Below are 25,283 nucleotides of genomic sequence, written 5' to 3'. Positions count from 1 at the left end.
TTCGACAGATTTAATTGAAATTTCAAATACATAAATCGAGAAATAATGAAAAAATACATACATAAGAATGGAGTGGAATGGAATATCTTTCAGTTTACATAAAAGGTAAGTTTAATAAAACCTATTTTACACTAAAAATTATATTTTGATACATTTGTCATTAATATGTAATATAAATAATTCTATTGGTTTTTACGAATTTTTATAAACTAAAAAGTTTTGACTAAACTCATTAAAAAATGCACAATTAATAAAAAATCGATTACAAATTCTAAGTAAATTTGAGCTTAGGAAATGAATCCAATTTCATGCACACAAAATATATTATTAAATTTGGTTTCTTTTCATAGTTTACCCAAATTCGAATAATTATGAGAGACACTGTATGTATGTATGTATGTATATTAATGTTAAATTAATGCATTGATCATTTAATTTTAATGCAAATTTCAAAAATGTTTCATGTTAATGAAAATTAATGCATAAAATTAAAAAATATTTAATGTTACTGCAAAGTAATGCATTAAATGGAACTAATTAAATTATTTTTAATTTAATGTTAATGCAAAATTAACGCAAATCGGCCAGGTCTGATATTTACATATATTTCCCCCAAGACTTTACCTACATATCTATGAGGATCGGTCCTAGAGTTTTATACTACTATATTTATTATTTTACTTTTGTTGAGGAGTTTTACTTTATCCACCATATAGTTTAGATCTTTCCCCGACCTACTACTATTTGTTTTGATCCAATTAGATTGCTCTGCTGGAATAAGTTTTACGTTGGTTGGTTTGATTAGTTCCGAGTCTAAAGTTGAAGGTCCACACTACGCGTTTTCACGACAAAGCATTGCGACCACCATCTTAAAATATATCAGTTGTTTTGGCGCGTATGATATATGTATGTATATCATACGATAGTCAAAGATTTTAAGTGTTCTAAACATTTTCCGCATTTTAATAAATTTTATTAATAATGCTTTATTTTAAAAAATCACTCTCTAAAATTCTGTAGAGTTCGATCTCTAATAGCCTCAAAGTTCTAAAAATGGCTCAAAATCACTCAAGATCTCGTAAATCTTTCAAATCCTACCTTAAAATAAATTAATTAATATTAACTTTCGCATTTATGAATTGGAAAGAAAAAATTATGGCCGAGCTTTTAGGAATCTTATGATCATAACTTACAACATCAATTCACTTACTTCAATTTAGTCTTTACTGCATCCAATAATAACAATTTCTTCGTTATCTTATTGTAATAGGACTTTATTTTCTCTTTAAGTAAGATATTTTTAAAGTTATACTTATATTGTACTCTGTACTTTTGTATATAATTTAAAAAAAAATACATATTATAAAAATATATTTGTATATTTAATGGGTATTCTTAATAATTGTACAGATCACGTTTACAGTGATTAACAAAGATAAAGTAACATTTTGACGCAATTCTTTATAGGTTATAAAACATATTTAAATATTTCTTGTGTGCGTTATATGTATAGTATAATAATCTGTGAATACCCTTATTATTTGTGTTTATTTTTTCATTTGTCTTTTACTTCACATTTATATAGAATTCTTAAAAAAACGAAATACACTAGATTATACTTGTATTATGATCACAGTGTCTTTATCGTCACTCTCTTAAAAACTAATATGAAATTTTAAATAATTTATTGTGTTTTTCTATTTTGTGCTTATAAAACTTATGTACTAATGACACGTAATTGATGACATATCAGCATGTAACGACTTTTAAGCATTTGTCGGAAGATGTGTCAACTTAAACTAAGACAATATCAAAATTGTTTCTTTTTTTCAATAAATAAATCTATATTAGGCAAAATAATAATTAAACAGCTAAAACCCAGGAAAATTTTAATTAGTTCCACAACTCCTTCTAAAACGCACTTAAAGAACTGGTTCATTCTTTAAAAGGATTTTGAAACTAATGATTTAATTGACAATTGTTTGAAATCTTTACTCTCGAAACTAGTTCCACATAAAAGTTGGGGAACACTTTTTTGGTATCAGTTATAAAAGTAGTTAATTTTTCAGAAATTTTGTTTTGAAATTTTTAAAATTTGGACCAACTTTGAGAACCAGTTGGTGAATTATTATCATTTACTAGTTCAGTTGATAAATCAAGTTTATTTAATTTTTTATATTGATTTTTTTATAATCAATTTTAAAAGGAGTTGTTTCTGAAATATCATGTTTCAATTGAAATATATAGTCTAGATCTAACGTATATAGCACTAGTACCAAAATATAAACTAATAAAAAACTATTTATAAGTATTTTATTACTTCAATAGAATGGGTTCCAAAATTGCTTTTCAAGAATCTGAAATATTCGTTTTAAAATTAGTTTATTTAGAGCTAATTCTAAAATTGTTCCTGGGAATATGTTTAGTTTTCTTAACAAATAAACTAAAAAAAAATATATTCGTATTAAGTAAATCTGCTTAAGTCACTATTATTTTAAAAGTATTTCTTTTTCTATTCAAAAGAGATTCATTTAGAAAAAAATATTTCTGTGGTTAATTATTATATGGTGTTTTTGTTATTGCTGTTATTAATCATACACTTTCCTTTTCTGTAATTTGACGATATGACCCAGTGACATCGTTTGTTGTCAACGTATTATCTGAGGATGAGGATGGCGTTGAAAATATATTTTGTATTTTTGGCATTTCTATTTCGGAATTACAATTTACATTTGTTACAGTTGTATTATTAGTTGTATTTGCTGTTGTTGCAATTGGATAGGCAGTTGTTGCAGTCACATGTGTGGGTGATGATGGTGAAGATTTTGTAGCGTTAAAGGTTTTGGTGAACACAACATTCATGGGATTTTTCTCTTTGTCATTTGTGCCAGCACCAATTATAATATTGGTTTCATTTTGAGCCTCAAAAGCATGATTAATTTTGGCACCATTGCCACTACCACCACCATTGGTGCTTATGTTACCATTTGAGCCAACAGCAATCGTTTCGATCTCCTTGACATAGTAGGGTTTTTCACCCGTAAAACGTTGGTTAAATTTAAACACAAGTGGATGCAGTAATTTCGCATCGTAACAGTCCTTAGGGTCTTGTGTCAAATAACTACCTATGATACCAATAAGTACTGTCAGCGCTGTTCCTATGAGACTGTAATACATATAGCTAATGGAGTACATATACTGCAATGGTGTGCTGTGTGTGAGGTAAAAGAAAATAAAAATAGTAACAAAATCAGCATCAGTATAAAATAAGGAAACAAGAACATGAGTAATAAAAGGCAATTTATTAGAATCAACAATGTCAAATGTATGTGTACGTTGGTTGGTAGCCAAACAGATAGACAGACATACTGACAGACACAAACGCAATACTATTAGAGTGATTTTATTACCGTTCTTCAACAGCTGCTGTTGTTGATCCTGCTTCTAAACCAGCCGTATTATTTGTAGCCCACAATGACATCAACGTATCATTTAACTTGGTGTAATTGGTATTCATGCCACTGTATCCACCAATACCATTGCTATTGGCTGTATGTTGCATTAACCACGACGATGAAGTGGGTAAAAATGAGAATTCTTCTTCGCCTGGTTTATGTATTGATTGGGAAAACGTGAAATTCGAGCATCCCTAGAAATATAGAATAAATAAAATACATAACATTAAAATTGCTAGTTCCTGTTTAATAAATTTATTTAGTATTTGAATTAAGATGATGGAATTGACTAGTAACTTCAATAAGTACTAGCTGAGAAAAATTTCTCTCTATCCTTTAGGTTTGATTTCTTATTGACAAACATTTACATAATGCAGTTAGTAGTTATTCAACAATTTAACCACTCATCATAATTCCCCTATAAATACTTATCATTTAACTTATTTCATACATACCTCTGTGGATGTTGGTAGAAATTGATTACTTGCACTATTATCAACGGTAGCGGAGCCGGTAACAATCCATAATACAATGGCACATGCGGAAATCATACCAGCGGAAGTACCCTTTAAATTGACGGATATTATTTTAAAAATGAAAAAAAAAGCAAACACAAATATTTTCACTTGTTTAGCAACAATCAATCAACACGTTAATATAACTCAAAAATCTCACCTTCCAATTTGCAATTGGCACAAGCATAGCCAAAATAAAACAACCCAACAATGGACCGGATGTTGCTGAGAATGCCATCATTGATGATTCAATTACACCCGAAAAGAAACCAACACAAAATGCCACCCCCATTATAATGATGCCACATATTACAGTAACCGTTTTAATAACATTCAATTGTTGTTTATCGGGTAAATTCTTAAATTTAGGCAACAATGTCAAAAAGTCTTCAGATATTACGGTGGCCAAAGAATTTAAATTAGAGACCATCATACTAAGTGAAGAATAGTAAATTGATTAGAAATTCATTTCCTACTATTGTGTATTTATACTTACCATAAAGCGCCATTGAATAAGGTGGCCATGAAAATTCCCAAAAAGCCGGGTATTATTGCTAATTGATCCTCAACATAGAAGGGTAAAATTTCATCAGCCTTTTGAATATAGCCCTCTTTTAGGGGATCACAGTCGGCATAGGAAGAGTATATAACCAAACCGGTTATCCAGGATAGTGAGAAAAATACAAAGATAATTGGTATGTTGGACATCATGGCACTGGAAAAAATATAAAAAAAATGTTATTGGGACTATATCGTTGGTTTCGATCTTGTGTAGGGATATATCAGACGTGTAGAGATCTTCAATAAATTTTGGTTAATTTTATAATTAGTGGAATAAGAAATTTACTAAAATGCACTCTTATTCAAATGTTTATTGACCCGCAAAAGGGACCCTAATTTATAAAAGTTAGAGTCCTATATTCCGATATACCGAATCTTAAACCTATAATGTAGTTTTTAATTACCACGTCCAATATTTCCGGGAAAATTCGCAGAATGATTTGTATATATACAACAGGCATGGGGGGTAATGATTACACAAAGTAATTCATTACATGGTCAATTACAATTACTTGTAATGTGTAATTGAGCAATAACCAATTACAATTACTTGTAATAGTAATGGAAATTTTTCCAATTACAATTACTTGTGATGTGTAATTGACCAATAACCAATTACAATTACTTGTAATTGTAGTTGAAGTTTTGCCAATTACAATTACTTGTAATTGTAATTTTCCAATTAAAATAACTTGTAATTGTAATTAAGGTATTACTAATTACATGTAATTATAAGGAACAAAATTCACAATTACAAGTAATTGTAATTGGCAAAACTTCAATTACCATTACAAGTAATTATAATTGTCAAAACTTCAATTACAATTACAAATAATTGTAATTGGCAAAATTTCAATTACAATTAAAAGTAATTGTAATTAGTAAAGCTTCAATTACAATTACTTCAAATGTAATTTTAATTGAAAATGTAGTCATTACCCCCCAAGCCTGATATACAAAACGTATTCGTGTGGGATATTATTCCGATATCATTATTTGATATATAATGAGTTATTAAGTGACTTCGGAAGTGGACTGTATATAGAAAATATGACTAATTATGGGCCGATCCGCAAAAAATTTTGCTCAATTATTTGTGTATGTACACAATATATTCGTTCTGATATTGTAATTTGTTAATAATTTATTTTCCGAAAGTTTAACTGACTTTCAGAAGTGGACCTAATATGGATGGGTTCAATTATGAACCCATCGAAATTTTAGTTGGATATATAATTTTATTCTGGAGGAAGTAATTAACAATAAATCCATATTCCGGGAGTATGTAAATTTGTATCTGTCTCCGCTATCTACATATAAGGACTCGGAATATATACTTTATAGGGTTGGAAAAGTATATTGTAGTAATTATTAACGGAATGACAAACTTATATACATATGTATACTTATATACATATGTATATATGCATAAAAACTCATTATTAAATTTCTCAAATGAAATCTAAGTGATATTTAAAAAAATTGCATTCAGTGATCGAAACCGAAATTGATCCTAACACTCTTTCAATGATTATTACTACAGGTGATTAAAGGCCATTAAGAAATAGTGGTGTTATGGTGTATTCCTTTAAGTTTTATCTAATAAAATCTTTAATGATATCGATATGTATCTAGACCCTTAATAACTCTACTTACTCCATATGACAACTATGACCTATTACCTATCCCGTACTTCCAAACGTATATACGAATATATAACTGTACCAAACTATAGTAATAGTTATTTTAACTTACCGTTTAACTTCCTTTAATGATTTCAAACTAACATAACGTTGCATAAAGTTCTGTTGACATCCAAATTGTGATAACGATACGAACAATTGACCCAACCATGCAGAAGTTGTATCGACTCTTACCGTCATGTCACCGGTAAAATTAAAGAAACTCAAACGTCCTGTAAAAAATCAATAGAAAAGACAAACATTATTAATAAATACTAATATTTTATAAATCCTTGTAAGTTTTTCATATATTAATTCAAAGAATAAAAGTTATATAACAAGAAAAAATAATAAAAAAAAACAACAATAAAATAATAAGCAGAAAAAAATAAATCATAAACCGGAAGAATATAATAATCTTGGGTAACAATGTAACGGATGTAACCCATATTTAAAAAATGAAAACTCAGACACATAAAGTAAAATATTAAAAATGATGTTCTTGTTATACTACAGCTCTTCAAACAAATATATGTTAAGTAACAACACTCGTTAAAATGTCCATATTTATTTATGTCAGAGAAGGGAGTAAAAGTTTTCTTGAAAAAGTAGCAAATATACTATAAAATTATGATTAAGCCGCCAATCTACATGGAATGTATAATATATTTGAATGAATTGGGTTTTCATAACTCATACATACTTTGTGTTTGCCCTCGAACGAGAACGATGGTTCTCGTAGGTATCACCGAAAAGTGAGATTCGCTCTAAGTTCTGGTGATCTTATGAAGGGGACAATACATTCAAATAAAGCCTTTGTACTTCCCAGCAGTTCGAAAAAGAGTCAATGCATACGAAAAAGACAGTAATTTCCACTAATAGTTAACCACCTGGATGATCGTAATTCGTATGTTTTGGGTCATTCGTCACGAATGTACCCTTTGTAATCGAGAATGAAGACAGTCGTCACTCTAGTGTCCTCTTTGTAAGCGGGAGCGGAGACAGTCGTCTCTTTACACATTATTGTCCCATAGTATTCTAGAGAGTAGACACTTGAAATTTTTAGATTTTAGTTCCATTCATATCGTATGTTTTTGGTCTTTCGTCACAAATGAACTCTTTGTAAACGAAAATGAAGACAGTCGTCACTTTAGTGTCCCCTTTGTAAGCGAGAGCGGAGGCAATCGTCTCTTTACTGTATCTTTGTAGGGTGTAGAGTGACGATTGACTTCCTTGTAGGGCAAGCCCATGTTAAAATGGTTGGTCACCTGGGTAGTCAGGTGGCTAGGGGCCACCACAAGTGCTAGGTTAAGTGGTCAGTTCGGGACTGTCCCGTCGAACTGCTGGGTTAGTAGAGCCCTTAATGTAAACCATTCAGTACCTTTTTTGTACTTTTTCCATAATTGTACCAATTTGTTCATCTCTGTTTTAGTACTACCCAACAAATGACTGACCAAAGACAGAACAAAGAAGAAAACAAAACAATATTTCAAAATTATTTCATATCCATGACACTTGCTATTTTTGTGGTTGCAACTTGGATGATGATTGTTGTTTTATTTTTGCTTTTTGAATATGTCCGTATATATTGTTATTTATTTACATATATTTTTTCTTTATTATTTGATTGTTGTTGCTCTTATAACCACAAATATTCACACAAATGATGTTTAAATCATTGGCTGGCGGTTATTTGTAGAGGTATTCTTCTTTTTTTCTCCATTTAATTCAAATAAACAACCTTAAAAATTTTCATCTAATGATGTGAACACACACATTTAAACAAATACATACAATATGAATGTAGGTATTAGGAACACATCCATACATGTACATATATTTTTATACGTTTCTTATTTATTTTGGGTCTATTATTCTGTTTGCCTCATTCATTTGTCTAAGGGCGTTTAGGACATGTTAAAAAAAATTATTTTTTAACAAATATATATTTTTTTTTTAGATTAAGGGTCCTTTTTTCAAGTTTGTTATAAGCGGTTTTGAATACACATTTACTAGGAAACAGGGAGATGGAAAATGTTTTGTTAAATTTGAGCTTTTCATTTGAATCATTATAAATTTCCTAGACAAGGGATCAATGTATTTGGTAACAGTTAAATAGTCAAATTAGGACAAAAATATGACTTCTTAATAACACAATTTAAGTTTCTTTGTTTTAGAAATATATGGTTTGTTAAAAGAACAAAAAATATACATACATTTACTTTTATGGTATTATTTAGTTTTAGGGTCACCTAGCAAATTAGTGCGAATTTACTTTTCTTTTAAATTTTATTTTTTGATTTTTAAACAATCTACATAAATTTTCTACAACATGTCTAAAACTGAGATTAATATCACTCACTGGAATACTATTGCACTGTAATTGAATTGAAGCTTTATCAATTACAAATACTTGTAATCGCAGTTTTTCCGATTACAATTACTTGTAATTGTAATTGAAGTTTTACCAATTACATTTACTTGTAATTGTAATTGAAAAATTTGCAATTACTTGTAATTGTAAATTTTTACCCTCATAATTACATGTAATATGTAATTAGTAATACCTAAATTACCATTGCAAGTAATTGTTGTTAACATATTACAAGTAATTGTATGTAATTACAAAACTTCAATTACTCTTACAAATAATTGTAATTGGTTTTTGTTCAATTACACATTGCAAGTAATTGTAATTGAACATGTAATGAATTACTACCTCATAATTACATGTAATATGTAATTAGTAATACCTAAATTACAATTGCAAGTAATTGTTGTTAACACATTACAAGTAATTGTATGTAATTACAAAACTTCAATTACTCTTACAAATAATTGTAATTGGTTTTTGTTCAATTACACATTGCAAGTAATTGTAATTGAACATGTAATGAATTATTTTGTGTAACCATTTCCCCCCAAGCCAGTACAATATGAATGAATGTACTTTGACTCTAATCGAAAGCAATTATTTCCTTCAATCTTGAACTACCTGACCGCGAAATATTGAAAAATAAAAAATGTACGACAAGACAGTGCGCCGACGAATGCCTTATATGACCTACTAGTATTCGTGTGGTCTAGCCACCAAATTTAACATGCCAAAAGCTCCACCTTTGACACTAAATTCCTCAATCGTAGCTCTTAGTCACCTCTCTAATGTGGCACCTGTTGTTTTGGCAATAGCACTTAGTGACATATTGTACTAAGACAACAGCGGAACTGTCACGTAAAAGGTGTTGTAACGATTTATCTTCATGTTTTCTTCATAACAGTTACGTAAGTAGCCCTTATATCTGATATGTTTCCAATCAGTGTGTCTTATAGGCCGCTTCACATGATCACACTTTACGTACGTAAAGTTTAATGAAAATGTAAAATGAAATTCCATATGATTTATATTTTTTGTGTTTACACGATTGCTATAAAACATTAACAAAACTAGATGGAAACAGATGTTTCACTTTTTTGTATGTGTTTACATAAAAATACATCCCTGATCTAATGCGATTTGCTTGTTTTTTGAATCATTTCAAGAAATGAAGAGAGCCATACGACTGTCAAATATTCCATACGTATATTCTCTTAATGTGTGATGGTTTCATTACATATTGCGTTTAGACAATGCCATACAAAATTTTGACAAATCATATTACTTGTGTGCTCGTGTGAAGGGGGCTTATAAGAATCCACAATATTTTATGTGCCAAGAGAGTAAAGATCGTTTTCCGTGGACTACATGAGTTCCGATTTTTCTGTCGTCCACTCGTTGATTGTATTCGATACCACATCCAGGTGAGAGTGAATCCTTTTGCAAAACACATTTACCCAAGAACGACCCACATTCGTTTTCCTTGTCCTTGAGCCCAAAACAATTCGACAAAATCGTTATGTTAAGATACTGATTGAATTCTATAGCTAATACATTTCGTCCTTATTAGGTTTGAGATTGGAGCCTTAAGAAAGGCAATACTTTATACGAGATGTTAATAATCTATGCCTCGAGGCATCATGCTATCTGATGAAGACCATGCTCATCGTAGAAAACAGTTTTTAAACTGCCAGTACCCTGCTGTTCGACAAAGAGTCAATGCATCCGAAAAAGACAGTGATTGCCACTAACGTCTAACCACCTGGTTGGCTCCAATTCGTCTTTCGTCACGGATGAACTCTTTGTAATCGAGGGTGAAGATAATCGTCACTTTAGTGTCTCCTTTGTAAACGAGAGAGGGGACACTTAAAAAGCACTTGTCTGCCTCTTCGTAACCTATGGGGTGACGATTGACTACCTCGTAGGACAAGCACATGTTAAAATAGTTAGTCACCTGGACAGTTGGTGGCTAGGTGTGGTAGGTTAAATACGGAGTTCGGGACTGTCCGACCGAACTTCTGAATAATACTGTTTGTAGGCCAGTTTAGTATGGTGTCATGGCCACACAAACTGATTGGTCCTAATTTTGGTTATATCCCTAATGTGAATACATATATTTATAACATTACCAACCAACATCCACCATTATTTAACTAAATTACACATTGATGTCGATGCAAGTGCAAATGCATTAAAACAGATGTCATGACGAGCAGACAAATACAAGAGTGATGCTGAGGTTTATGATCCCTTTATACTACATACTTATATAAGAAGATTTTATAGGTTTAAAATTTTCTCTGACCTGTTAAATGAACATATTTATAAGTACACTTTTATATACTACAATCATTTTGACCGACATAATGGTAATAGTAATTTTTCTATGGAATAAGTTGGTATTAAAGTGGAGAGACAAATAATGCTACTTACACTCGCATAATACTTGCCATAAGCCATTTTAAATGCATTTAATGGAATTCATGCTAAAATAAACTTTCTGTTTTAGTGAAATAATTTGGTATTGTAAATATATATACATACACATCTGGATATGAGTAATAATAACTAAAAACAAATTTTAATTTAGACATCCATTCATTCATCATTTGTCCACTAAAATTAGCATGATGTTAAAATGTAAAGGATTTTACATTGATAGATGACAACATGAGAATAATGTGGCCGATTTTTTTTTGAATATTCATAATAATCTTGTACTGAAGTAACGATTTCTAAAGGACATATAAAATTTTTCTTAATCTCCCTAAAGTGAAAAACAAGAGGAATACTGACACAACGGAGATCGTAATGAGATTTAATGTTATCGATTATATTATAGATTATGTCGTTGCCAATTTAGGCAGAGCTGTTGGTCAAAGACTTCATAGTCGGATGAGTGTAAATACTAATCTTGCTGGTCGCATTACTACGAAACTGTAAATACATCCAATACTTGTAAATACATGGAAATAATAGCCAAAAATGTTAAAATCGTATGGAAATGTCAACACATTTTTCATAACTCAATTGTAATAGGGAAATTAAATGAGTATTTATGCGTTCACATGGAAATCATTTACTAACATTAATTATTCCGCTCTATTCTATAAAATAATAACATGTTCTATAAAAACTAAATTTTACCTAAAATAAAGAATTATCTAAGATAACAATATATCTTATGAATGAAAACTGAAGGAATTTAAAACCAAATATTTATTATTTTCAAACAGAATAAAGCAGATACTTCTCACACACACACACACAAACAAAAGTACATATATTTATCTAAGCAAATCATTAGCAACCATGCCCTAGCATAACATAATGGAAACACTTTCCATTCGGTTACTAAATCATTTCGAATTTTTTTATACCCTACACCACTTTAGTGGGGCCCATAGAACAGAACCCCCGAAAAGGGGTTCTGAGCCCGAAAAGGGGTTCTGAGCTCAGAATTATGATAAATATACAGATATATCGATAAAATACGGCACAACTAAGTTTTATAGAAGTCTTGATGACCCTGCCAAATTTCATAAAGATCGGTCCCCATTTGACCCTAGCTCCCATACAAAGTCCCCTTCAGAAAATTACTTGAATGTCCCAAATTAACTTATAAACACAAATATCGCGATGAAATTCAGCACAATAAAATATTATGTAAATATAAATATATTTATATATTATATAAATAAATTTTATCGGGCTTGGTCCATATTTGCCCCTAGCCCCCATATAAAGCCTCTTTCAGAAAATAAGTTTTTCATTCATAAATTGCTTAAATGTATCGGAACAAGGGAATATTGAAGATAAATGCTTTATTATGAAAAATAAATCACATTTAATATTCATAACAGGTGTAGGATATCATATGATCGGCCACGGCCGACTATACTTTCTTACTTGTTTTTATTTAACATTTCTGTTTGTGAGTTAGAATACTTACCATCATTACGATTTATATCGTAAACTCGTTTCACGCCACCACTAAATATGGTACCTTTAATAATAATAGCTATGGAGACAATAATAACTGTGACAGTTTGTATAACATCAGCATTTATGGCTGCCTTAAGACCACCCTAAAATGAGAACATGAACATGATACAAACAAGATTTATTATTGAACATAAAATTTTGTATCTATTTTAAGAAAATGTTAAGTTTGTTAACCAACCACCACACCTACCTTGATTGAGAAAAATACACATATTGTTGTCATACAACAAATGGACGCCCAATACGGTATTCCAATAACTGTAGATAATGCCACACTGGGTGTATAGACGGTGACACCGAGCGAACACATTTGACGTATTATATAAGTGAATGATGCTAAGCAGCGAACCATGCGTGATTTGAATCTGTAAAATAAATGAAAAAAATTTAAAATAAATAAATTTAGAAAATTTCTAAAAAATGTTGTACAAAATCAAACATCGAATTTATGGTTGTCTGATTCATTGTTATATCAAATAGAAAAATATTAGAATAAAAAAACAAGAAAATTGGTCCAAAAGTCAATCAATTTTATTTAAAGAACTAACAGATTGTTAAATTTAAATTTTATTTTGGTCTATAAAAAAGTTAATAACTTGTTTATGTAAATCAATTTAATTTGAATTATATTTAAGAATCATTTCTAAAATTGTGAAAATTATTCGAAAGAGAGTTTGATAGTTAATCCCTTTTATGTCAGCCTCTAAATACAGCTGAGGGTTCCGACTCTGAATCCTCAGATGATGGTAACAAAGCCATTATAGCAAATCCCAAAAAGGATGAAGTAGAGCAAATGATGAAAGGGGTTAGTGATAGCATAGCTAAACTACCTATTACTAAGAAAAGCCTTTCTGGAGCACAGAGGAGGAAGTTGAAAAATACGCTTCAGGAAATCATAGTTAGTCAATCACACTACACTCCAAAGGAAAAATTGGATTCTCTGAAGCAAAGAGGATCAGGTCTCCCGAGGAGTTGACAACTATCTGCCCTGTCAGCCTTTAAATATAGATGAGGGTTCCGACTCTGAATCCTCAGATGATGGTAACAACACCATTATAGCAAGTCCCAAAAAGTCCCATAGCTAAACTAACTCAACTGCCGATTACTATGAAAAGGCTTTCTGGAGTACAGAGGAGGAAGCTGAAAAATACGCTTCTGGAAATCATAGTTAGTCAATCCCACTACACTCCAAAGGAAAAATCAGGTCTCCCGAGGAGATAACAACTGAGAATAAACCTAAGAATATAAAGCCAAGCCATACCTCACTCAAAGGATTCAGATTCCTGCGAGTAAGGATGACAACGCCAACGCAGATATTCGAAGACGAACACGTCTGCGATATCATCCTCGAAGATAAGGGTATATCAAACCGAAAGACGAGGGAGGAGAAGCTAGACGGTGGAAAAGTTAAAGAGCCGCCATCTTACACTAAAGTTGCCAGAAGAAGACACCGCGACGATCTTTGCTATGCAGAGTACGATGTCGGTAATCCGATAGGCAAAATTCCAATATACCAGCAGAGTAAGGTAGAAGATTTGGCCAACAATAAGATAGTGGACCAAGCAATCGCTTCAAAGGGCAAAGAACCAATAGAAAACGTGAACTGCTAGTTCAGCATGAGCATGATGTTGATGAGATTCGGATCTTATCAATGTGTTAGCACCCTGAGGAACTTGGTGGAAAGTATTCTTTCCTTCCTGGAACTTTTCAAAGAAGAGCGAGGTTCTACTTCTACTTAATACGGTACCCAATGTATCATTAGCCTGGTAATTGGTAACGTTGAGGACTCAAATCCTAAAAGCGAGGAGGAAATCATTCAAAAGACTGCTATTTCTAGGCCTGATAAAGACACCGTGTGCATCAAAACAAACACTGCATCAAAAGCCACTTCAGGCTACCGGAGGAGTCAAATCCAAAGAGAGAGGAGGTGATCACGAATTCGCTGGAAGACGGTTTAATGGATGACCATGGTTGAAGTTATCCAAATAAACCTCCATCAGAGTGAGACATCTACTAAGGCTCTGATGGCTAAAATAAACATAGGTAAGATAGCTTTAATCCAGGAACATTGGACGATTCGCAACATGGTTTCTGGATTAAATCTCCTAAATTTCCAACTTTTCAATGCTTCTTTCTATGGAGTATGTTTGTTGGTAAAGACAAAGTGCTTATATAGAGATCAGTTATGGTATTATCGTCCGATGTTCAGAACTTCATTCTTCTGGATGTAATTCCTAAAAATTTTACCATCAAGGATACTGGACATTAAAGACATTTTCTTATGGTGTTCTTATATGGGGGGTATGGTCATTTATGACCGATTCTATAGTATTTTGTAAAGAGATATTTTAATGTATAAAAAGAAACTACCATTATACCGTTTAGTTTCTTTAATTTTTTTTTAATTTACCAAATGATTTTAGTTAGTATTACATAATAATACTTTGAATTGAATTTATCAATTAATTTAAATTGCTTAAAAACTTAGATAAAAAACTTTATGCAAAAATATGTTTTAAACTAAACTTAAGAAATTACTTATTTTTTTATACAAGTATACAGGGCAACATATATTTTACCCTTAAAGCATATTTAAGATTATTAAAACTTTATCTCTCTAACAGATAAGAGAGTAAGTATTTCAAATTTCTTAAAATTTTTTTCTTCTGACAAAGTTTGGTAGATATTCCATTTAATGGGGAGAGTAGTAAAAAAACAGTATATACTAAAGTTTTCATTCTTTATTCAACAAACTTGTTTATATTTGTAAACAAATTAACAAATATATTTTTTGCGACAATTCTATTTTTTTTTATTTGTCATAAAACATACAATGTTATGAAAACGCAAAGATTTTGAGAAAAATAAAAATTGTAAAGAAATAGTGATCGACCTCTAATCACTAGTTTAGCTTTGATCTTTTATAAACTAAGTACTTTATTTAATTTAAATCTATAGTTAAAGATTTTTGCTAAATTTACTACTTTAATGCAATTTCATTTTACGAGTGTGTAAATCCCTCTTTGGTTTCACCCAAGAGAGAACTTTTTCTAAAGGGCTGTCTTCACCGATTGTTATATTTCTACTTGTATTTTATTTGGTAAATACTTCAACCTTCTAGTCACATAGTAATGTCATAAAACTGTTGTGGAAAATCTCCGCAAGTCTTATTCAACGAAAATGTTTATAAAGAAAACTACGAAAGTAAAACAAAAGGTTAAGACCGACTATATAATATACTACACTGTTATTTTTTCATTTCGTAAGTACTCTCTTAGTGGAGCTTTGACAATTTAAAGAGTTGTAATTTCAAATTTGATCTCGATAACAGCATTTTAAAAACATTTGTATAAGTTAATGTGATTTTCAGAAGCTTTAATGTTGGAGTTATGATTAGTGCCGATCGCAATCGAATGTCTAAATATTTTTTAATATAATTTTAATATTTAAGAGATTTTCATTATTTAACGAGAAGGAGTTCTGGAAAATTGTTTTTCCATTGGAAATTATATCGAAAAATATTGATCTTAATCGACTCAGAAAATTCTTAGCCGATTGTAAGGATTGATATTACTAAGCGTTACAAACATCAGCACTAAACATATTATACCTTCTCTTTTTTAATATGTATTGTAGGGTATTAAAACTTTTTTTCTTTTACATACGTTATGTCTCATAAACTTAAACCAGTGTTGTATTTTATTGTCAACTTTTCCCTACAAAATATTTTGTTGCTCTTCATTTGTATGTGTATTTGTAATAGTTAAGGTGTATTTTGGTGCTTTTTTTATGTGCTAAAATATTTGTAAGGAATACATGTTTTATACGAAAACATATTCTAAGTAAATCTACAGTAAACCATATTAAAAGTGACAAAAACACAAAAAGCAAACACTAAGTTGTAGTTCCAGCGATCCCGTAATCAAGTCTGATGAAGTAACTTACAGAATTACATTTACATGATCATTTTCACAAGTTTCTACTTAATCCCTTATATACATATATTGTATAGTTCCCTCTCTTACAACTTCCACTGTTAATTTTATATCATCCATATACAACAAACTATTTATGTAGTTACTAAAGTAACAGAAAAAAAAACTTTTTTCTAACTTTTTTTTTATTCTTTGTGTAATTCTTTTGTAACAAATTTAATGTTTTTCAAAGTCTTAGGTCTTCTTCGTATTTTCTTTTCTATTCTAGTCAATTCTATTCATTTCCATTCATTCTATAGTAGTATGTATTCTGTTTCTTAAGCATTCGAAGTCGTAAGTGTGTATAAAAGTATTTGAGTTTGCTTACAATTACAAAGTTGGGACTTTTTGTTATATTCTATCTTTTTGCTATGTATATACCATTATACCATTAATTGCGTAGAGAGTGAATACAAGTCAATAGGAAATTAATAGATTTTGATGTTTGAAGTGATGATGTTTTCCAAATTCCAAAATCAAAGTAGATGGTTAACATGTCTCGAAGTTGTGTAACAATATAAAGCATACAGAAGAGTCTTGAAAATTTATCTTTTTTGAAATACGTCGTACTATGCCCGATCCTACAACAGAGGCTAAGTATGAGGTTAAAGCTATATATACACGGTTGTTAGATCCTACAATCTTGGCAGCAAAATGTGCAGAAAATGTCTAACAATAGTGTCAACTTACAAATTTTGTCTTGCAGCATGCTTTTTCTGACAACGTTGCAAAAGAAAAATTATAAGTTCACACGATTGATAGAAATTTTCTGCACATTTTACTGACAACGTTGTAAGATCTGACAACCGTGTATCATAGCTTTAAGTTCTATTATATTCCGTTCTTCGAAGAATAAGGGAAGCTTTTCAACCTGGTGTTTTCTGAAAGATCGTGATTGGTTTTCTTTTGATCGTGGATTCTGTTATATTCTCCTATACCACTGGACAATTTAAATAATAGATATATATCGCACACCCAGTACAAAAGTGACACAACTCAAAATTTTTTTTTAAGAAAAGGAAACAAATTTTTTACAAATTCTGAAAGATAAAGAAAGACATAACGTTTTTTTCTTGAACAGTTAACAACAACAAAATACACTATTATTTTTGTAGAGTTAAACTAGTATCTTGTGTATAGGTTAAGGCTTAAACTTAGGGCTTAAAGAATATAAAAACGCAAAAATAAAATTTTGAGTTGTGTCACTTTTGTACTAGGTGTGCGATATGTACATCGATTAACAGGATAATCTAGTACTGAATGAATATTTTGATTATACAATAGAAGGTTTAGTTGATACAACTCATGGACGTAATTTGTACCCTCAAATAGGGGAAATATGATCAAATCCTATGGTAGAACGACGATTGTATTTCGGACTTATAGATTACATCATTTGGATTTTGCTTTCAACTGCAGTTATATACTTAGAAAATAGCAGGAAATGACGATACAAGAACGATAATTTTATTCTAATATTTATCTTTTAGGATCGAACCCAAAATTTCCTACTGGTAATTTCTTTTTGAAATAAAAATCATTATCATTTTTCATACATTTGGGAAAAGTATTTGCAAGTATGCTAAAATATGTATGTTTGTACGATTACAAGTAAAAAAAATTTGCTGAAACTTAACGCTCCTCCAGGCTACAGCAAAATTAAATGTGCGAGTGTATAACATACATATACCTCTGCCTGTGTATGTTACTGTTCGTGTATGTAAAACATAACAGTTGTAAAAATTAAGTGCATTACTTCACTTTACTCAAACAAATGTACTTTATCAGATTTACACATACATATATAAGTATACATTAATACCCCGCAGTATTCTTTCAGACAGTATGTATCCAAAATATTTGGTTGTTACAAATTTATAATATTTTGATGCGGATAAAAAATCAATCGTTAATGCAGAAACCATAGGACAACAGTTTGAACTGGCACTCCGAACTGCAGAGTAAATTAAAGTGCAGAGTTGTGCTACTTTATGCTAGAATTCTAAACAAAATGACAAATATGTTATATAACGTTCAGAAATATCGTCAGCTTGATCTGTATTGTAAATCAACAATAATGCTTAATTTCTAAACCATTTTTTTTTTTCATTATCATTCCAAAATGTTGCATATATTGTGATGAAACTAACTAAAATTTTAATTTCACATACCTGATATTTAGACATAAAAACATATAAAATTACTTACACACTCATTACAGTGTTTATAGATTAGATTTTATTTTCGCAAGAATTTTCTCTATGTATGACCTAAGGGATAAATTGTAAACGTACACATACACACACTTGAGTATGCATAACATCTTCAATAAGCAAAAACAAAATATCTGTAAATATGATTTACAACAATTTTAAATACACTTAAATAAAGTTTCAAACTGTGACAATTACTTTTAAACTTTTACATTATTATTGTTATTCTTATGTGACATTGTATCAATCATTTGCCAAACATTTTGTAACAAAAAATTGCAACCATGACAAACTGTTAAACGAGTAGAAAACATTTATTAATTTATTGTTAATTAAAATGGCTACATTTCTTATGTTATGTACGCATTTTTATGTTCCCAGAAACATGTAAACTTCATAGTTGTACACACTAACAAATAAACGCTTATAGCATGTAGTCTGCAATTTGCTAGTATGCATGGTATATGCAATTATCTCTTATATCTTCAATTCAAGTGGAAAAATATTATCCTTCAGTGGCATCAGTGACGTTGTTAAATTATTATCGTTGCAGTTGCATTTTGTTTCTTTTCTGTTACGGATATCCATGTAAAATTACTTGTCATTTCGTTGTTACTTTGGCAGGGAGGGTATCATAGCAACTCATACATATTATTAAATTTTTATTGTTACACTTAAAGAATGCAAACGTAATTGACTGTGTTAGTTTGAATGGAGTTGCAAAGGCAACGTAATTATCCAAACTTTTTTCAAGACACTGCCAATAGATATTAGAAGAGTTCATACTAAGAGACATTCTAGGATAAACATAACATTGTACGCATAGAGGAAAAATTGACATTGAGTTGCGAAATATTATTGAAAAAGACAATGAATCTGAATTTAAATCGAACATAAATTGTACTCAACTAGAACTGAACTAAGAATAAGTTCTTAAAACTGAGCTAAGCTGAAATAGAACTGCACAAGAAATGAACTAGAACCGCTAAAACTGAACTAAACTAGAACCGAATCTAAACTGTAACTGAAATTAAAAATGTTTCAAGGTTTTCCATTAAATATTGAATATAATACCAATCATTAAAATTGATCTGTAATAAACCAAACAAAATATTCTTTAAGTGTACATAATAGTTATAAACGAGCAATTTTAACATCTCTCAGCCATACTTGTTTTTCATTTTTTTTTTCGCTTTTTGTCGTATTGGACATCCTGAAAGGTTTCGTAGTATTTCCATAAATTTACAACATCCTCTTTTGGTCAATACTACTTACATACATAGCACAACAAATGCATCACAATATACATAAGTTCATATATATACATATATGTACATACATACAAATATATGTATAAGAAAGACCAAAAACAGAAAAAAATAATAAAAAAAATGTATTTTTGTATCATTAATGTTGTTAAATATTGAAAATGCGTTGAAGTATTTTACTTTCATGCATAAACTCAACTGTATAAAAGTGTGTGTGTGTGTGTGTACAGTATTTAATTTGTGACAGTTCAACCGTTTATTAGTGATGACAGTTAACTGAAATTATATTATTTTTGTTTTTAAACCCTTTTAATTTTACTTCGTATGTTGTGTTTAAAGGAAAACAATTTTTTAAGAAGTTAAAGTGTTGAAAATATTTTCTGTTAAAATATTTGGTTTTAAATATTAAATTATTTATGCATTTTTCATGAAACATTATGTTTAATTTGATTTAAAAAACGCATTTTAAGTGTAACGTATTTGAACGCATGAGTGATTTCCATATAATGCGCAAATTAAATATAAATCATACGTTCCGTGTACTACTGAAGTATTAAGAAATTGTTATTAATTAATGTATTAGCACTTGAAATAGATTTTTTTTGCTGTGCCTAGTAATTTAATTTCTCTCGAAAATTTATTGTTTTAAAACAAATCGATGTTTTAAAAAACCTTTAATATAAGCCTTTAGTATAACATTAAATACTAGAATACTGATTAAAATAAAAGAACCAGAACTGAACGAAACTGATTAACCTGAGAAACTGAACTGAATTAGAACTTGAACTGATAGCTGAATAAAAACTGAACTAGAACTGAACTAAACGAACTAGAAACTAGAATGAACTAGAACTGAACTAGAACTGAACTAGAACTGAACTAGAAACTGAACTAGAACTGAACTAGAACTGAACTAGAACTGAACTAGAACTGAACTAGAACTGAACTAGAACTGAACTAGAACTGAACTAGAACTGAACTAGAACTGAACTAGAACTGAACTAGAACTGAACTAGAACTGAACTAGAACTGAACTAGAACTGAACTAGAACTGAACTAGAACTGAACTAGAACTGAAACTAGAACTGAACTAGAACTGAACTAGAACTGAACTAGAACTGAACTAGAACTGAACTAGAACTGAACTAGAACTGAACTAGAACTGAACTAGAACTGAACTAGAACTGAACTAGAACTGAACTAGAACTGAACTAGAACTGAACTAGAACTGAACTAGAACTGAACTAGAACTGAACTAGAACTGAACTAGAACTGAACTAGAACTGAACTAGAACTGAACTAGAACTTGAACTGAACTAGAAACTGAACTAGAACTGAACTAGAACTGAACTAGAACTGAACTAGAACTGAACTAGAACTGAACTAGAACTGAACTAGAACTGAACTAGAACTGAACTAGAACTGAACTAGAACTGAACTAGAACTGAACTAGAACTGAACTAGAACTGAACTAGAACTGAACTAGAACTGAACTAGAACTGAACTAGAACTGAACTAGAACTGAACTAGAACTGAACTAGAACTGAACTAGAACTGAACTAGAACTGAACTGAACTGAACTAGAACTGAACTAGAACTGAACTAGAACTGAACTAGAACTGAACTAGAACTGAACTAGAACTGAACTAGACTGAACTAGAACTGAACTAGAACTGAACTAGAACTGAACTAGAACTGAACTAGAACTGAACTAGAACTGAACTAGAACTGAACTAGAACTGAACTAGAACTGAACTAGAACTGAACTAGAACTGAACTAGAACTGAACTAGAACTGAACTAGAACTGAACTAGAACTGAACTAGAACTGAACTAGAACTAGAACTGAACTAGAACTGAACTAGAACTGAACTAGAACTGAACTAGAACTGAACTAGAACTGAACTAGAACTGAACTAGAACTGAACTAGAACTGAACTAGAACTGAACTAGAACTGAACTAGAACTGAACTAGAACTGAACTAGAACTGAACTAGAACTGAACTAGAACTGAACTAGAACTGAACTAGAACTGAACTAGAACTGAACTAGAACTGAACTAGAACTGAACTAGAACTGAACTAGAACTGAACTAGAACTGAACTAGAACTGAACTAGAACTGAACTAGAACTGAACTAGAACTGAACTAGAACTGAACTAGAACTGAACTAGAACTGAACTAGAACTGAACTAGAACTGAACTAGAACTGTACTAGAACTGAACTAGAACTGAACTAGAACTGAACTAGAACTGAACTAGAACTGAACTAGAACTGAACTAGAACTGAACTAGAACTGAACTAGAACTGAACTAGTACTGAACTTGAAATTAAACCAAAAATATGTAAATAGTATGTATGTTTCAAAATTTATAACAAATTATAACACAATTTTTCTGTGAGTACCAGTCCCGATTGACATCCCTACTTTGCGGTGTGGTATAAGAAAAATAACCTTAATAAACATTTACCAAATTTTTCCGGTCACATCTTTGCCATAATGTTTTTTGTACATTCTGTTTACTCATTTTTTATATTTTTCTTCTGTTTTCCTTTATTTGTGTTTTTGCAATAACTTTGGTTATAAATATGTCACGTCTCAAAGAGCTATGTTTCCCATTTTGTTGCTGCTGTGTTGTTGATTTTCTCATAATGCTCTTTTAAATTCGTAATAAGAAAATTACAAAAACAAACAGAACTATATGAGATGATACAAAAGCAATTCATCAATGAAAGACACAACAAATGAATGCGAGTACATAAACATGTATACAATTACATATTATGTGGTGTATTCTTTACATGTGTAATCTATTTATGTATATACAGATGTATGTGTGTATTCACAACAATAATAAATAACATTTATTATAAAAGTCAGAGTAAAAGTCAAGTACTGGTTTCCGTTTGTAAATGCACTTTGATGTGAATTCGAACAACACACGAGTCTTAAATGTACGTGTCTAGCTTTACATATACAAATTTATGTAACAACAAATCATTACCTGAACATTACCACACACGCAAAATAGAAATATCTTCCAGTAGTTTTACAAGAAGTCAACGTATCCTTTTTGATAATTTTTTTTTCTTAAATGTCTAACTTCTGGATGATTTGGCACTGATGTGTCCTTAGTAATATAAGGAGGATTTTAACTATAACTTCAGTATCTCTAAGTAATATAAAGAGTGGTTTAAAGATTAAACCCATATCGTATAGCGGGGCTTCATGAATGTTTATTATTATCAACATCATCATTATCATTATATATTCATTCTTTCATTTGTCAATTGGAAAAAGTGTGATGATATATTTGTGTCAACGTCATCACAACTTAAATGTGTTGATAGACTTTTCTCTTTCTCTACCTTTTACTACTCTTGTGTGCGTGTTTATTATTTGACAAAAACGTATATATGTTCGTATACACATGTATAAATAGGCAATGATTATGTTTGCCGTACAACACTGTAATGTCATTAACATTTGCAACTCGATAAAAATAGAGTAAACTCATGTAGCAAGCATAATGTTGTTAATACGCAAACATCGTTAACTTTGTTAAGTACTTTTTTTCTCTCTCTCTCTCCCACTTTGTCAACTCTAATGCCACCTCGATTATAAAACAGTGATTTTGAAAACCGTTTATTCTGTTAGCATTTAGTGTAGCGGGTAATAAATGAAACAAATTAGAAAATCTGTTGTGCCTATGTCTATATAAAATGGATTTTAATGAACAATAATGACATTAGCTAAACATAGAGAAATTTGAATTGGCAGGAGGTGGAAGCCTTAATGTGGAGAACATAGAAATTGCATTTATTGTTTATGGCCTACTGATGTTTGAAATGGAAAGTTGTATGTTAAAATCAGGTTTTAGTACTATTAGTAAAATATATATTCTCAGATATGTTCTTTTCTTTTCAACAGAGATGGGAAATTTTAAAAGTTGTCTTTTGGTTTTGTCATTTTGTTTGTAACAGATTGAAACGTGTTTCAAACGTTTCTTGTAAAATTCTTAGACGATCTAGACATGACCTACCGTCTATCAGTCAGTCTATATGTCTGTTCGTCTGGAGCAAAATAACAATTTATATATAAAAGGTAACCACCCTAATACAGATCTAAGATGATATATCCTTATTTAATACAAGTTATGGAGGTATATAAACTTATGAAAATATAACAGATTCAATCCATTTTGTTATTGCTACTGTTTTTTCCTGTGTGTGTCTGCATCTTTATAACTAGGGTCGGCACAAAGAGAACATACTGCACACAAATGGCTTTCGTCCGCTATTGTCTATGGTTGCGGAACGATGTTCTTCTACACGTGTACAATATGTATGTAACATACAATATCCATACATACCAATTTTTACATATTTTACGTGCGTTGATTATCCTGTTGTGGCTGTGGCGTGTGTTTTTCCAGACTTCAAGAATCATGAGTTTTTTTGTTCATCTTCCTGTTGCTGTTGTAGCAAAAACATGCCATAAAATAATGAGAGAACAAACAGCAAAAGTTGATGAACACAAAACTAGTTATGAATGTACGAGTTTGTTCTAACTAGTATTTACTACCTGACAGACTAAAGATTGAAACGACGAAAAAGTAAAAATATGAACTTTCAACATAAAATAACAAATATTGAAGAATGAACAACAGTGTCTTCATGTCCATACATTATTATTGCAAAAAAATTTAAAAATAACAACGCAATATAAAAAAATATGTAAAACATTATTCTTTTGAACATAACTTGCAACATTTCTTAAACAGTGATGATCATAATTTACACGCATCTTAAACATACATAAGTATAAGAGTAAATTAATGTGCGGAGTTGAATTGTTATACATATATGTATTTATTAGGGTGTATTTTTTATAATTTGTTGTGGTAGAAATTTCACTGAACAATGGAATTCTGGAATTCTGCATTAAATTGAAACACCCTACGAATATTTATAAGTACATCCATTATTTCGATGGGAAATATAAACAGTTATATCTATAACAGCAGCGGAAATAATGGCTACAAATAAATGGCGTCATTGCTGATGTTGATGATGACGATAATGACTTGTAATAGTGCGAATACTTAAGCGAGTATATTTTATACTTGAATAAATGTATGTCAGGTGAATAAGTAGTTGGATTAAATAATTTCTGCAAAGAAATTACTTAAATATGTAGCTTTAATTTAAAATAAAATTATTGTCGTTTTATAAAA

At 30.4% G+C, this 25,283-nt stretch overlaps 1 protein-coding gene across 1 annotated transcript in view; it reads right to left on the bottom strand.

The window, feature by feature from the left end:
- Positions 1-1,253: 1,253 nt before the first annotated feature.
- The window catches only part of LOC119603109 (sodium-coupled monocarboxylate transporter 1), a 99,926-nt gene continuing 75,896 nt past the window's right edge, over positions 1,254-25,283 (bottom strand). The window contains exons 5-12 of the mRNA XM_037955003.1: positions 12,783-12,957; positions 12,540-12,675; positions 6,287-6,446; positions 4,467-4,685; positions 4,131-4,404; positions 3,911-4,021; positions 3,411-3,649; positions 1,254-3,211 (exon numbers count right to left, since the gene is read on the bottom strand). Coding sequence (XP_037810931.1) covers positions 2,593-3,211; positions 3,411-3,649; positions 3,911-4,021; positions 4,131-4,404; positions 4,467-4,685; positions 6,287-6,446; positions 12,540-12,675; positions 12,783-12,957 — 1,933 coding nt within the window. The 3' untranslated portion in view covers positions 1,254-2,592. The remainder of the gene's footprint in view (positions 3,212-3,410; positions 3,650-3,910; positions 4,022-4,130; positions 4,405-4,466; positions 4,686-6,286; positions 6,447-12,539; positions 12,676-12,782; positions 12,958-25,283) is intronic.

The sequence above is a fragment of the Lucilia sericata genome, unplaced genomic scaffold (assembly GCF_015586225.1).
Source record: "Lucilia sericata isolate MDLA Ls3-8-SP2 unplaced genomic scaffold, ASM1558622v1 Contig000274F_arrow, whole genome shotgun sequence".
Lineage (NCBI taxonomy): Eukaryota > Metazoa > Arthropoda > Insecta > Diptera > Calliphoridae > Lucilia > Lucilia sericata.
Note: the sequence above shows the minus strand (reverse complement) of the source record. Positions and strands in the feature narration are given on the sequence as shown.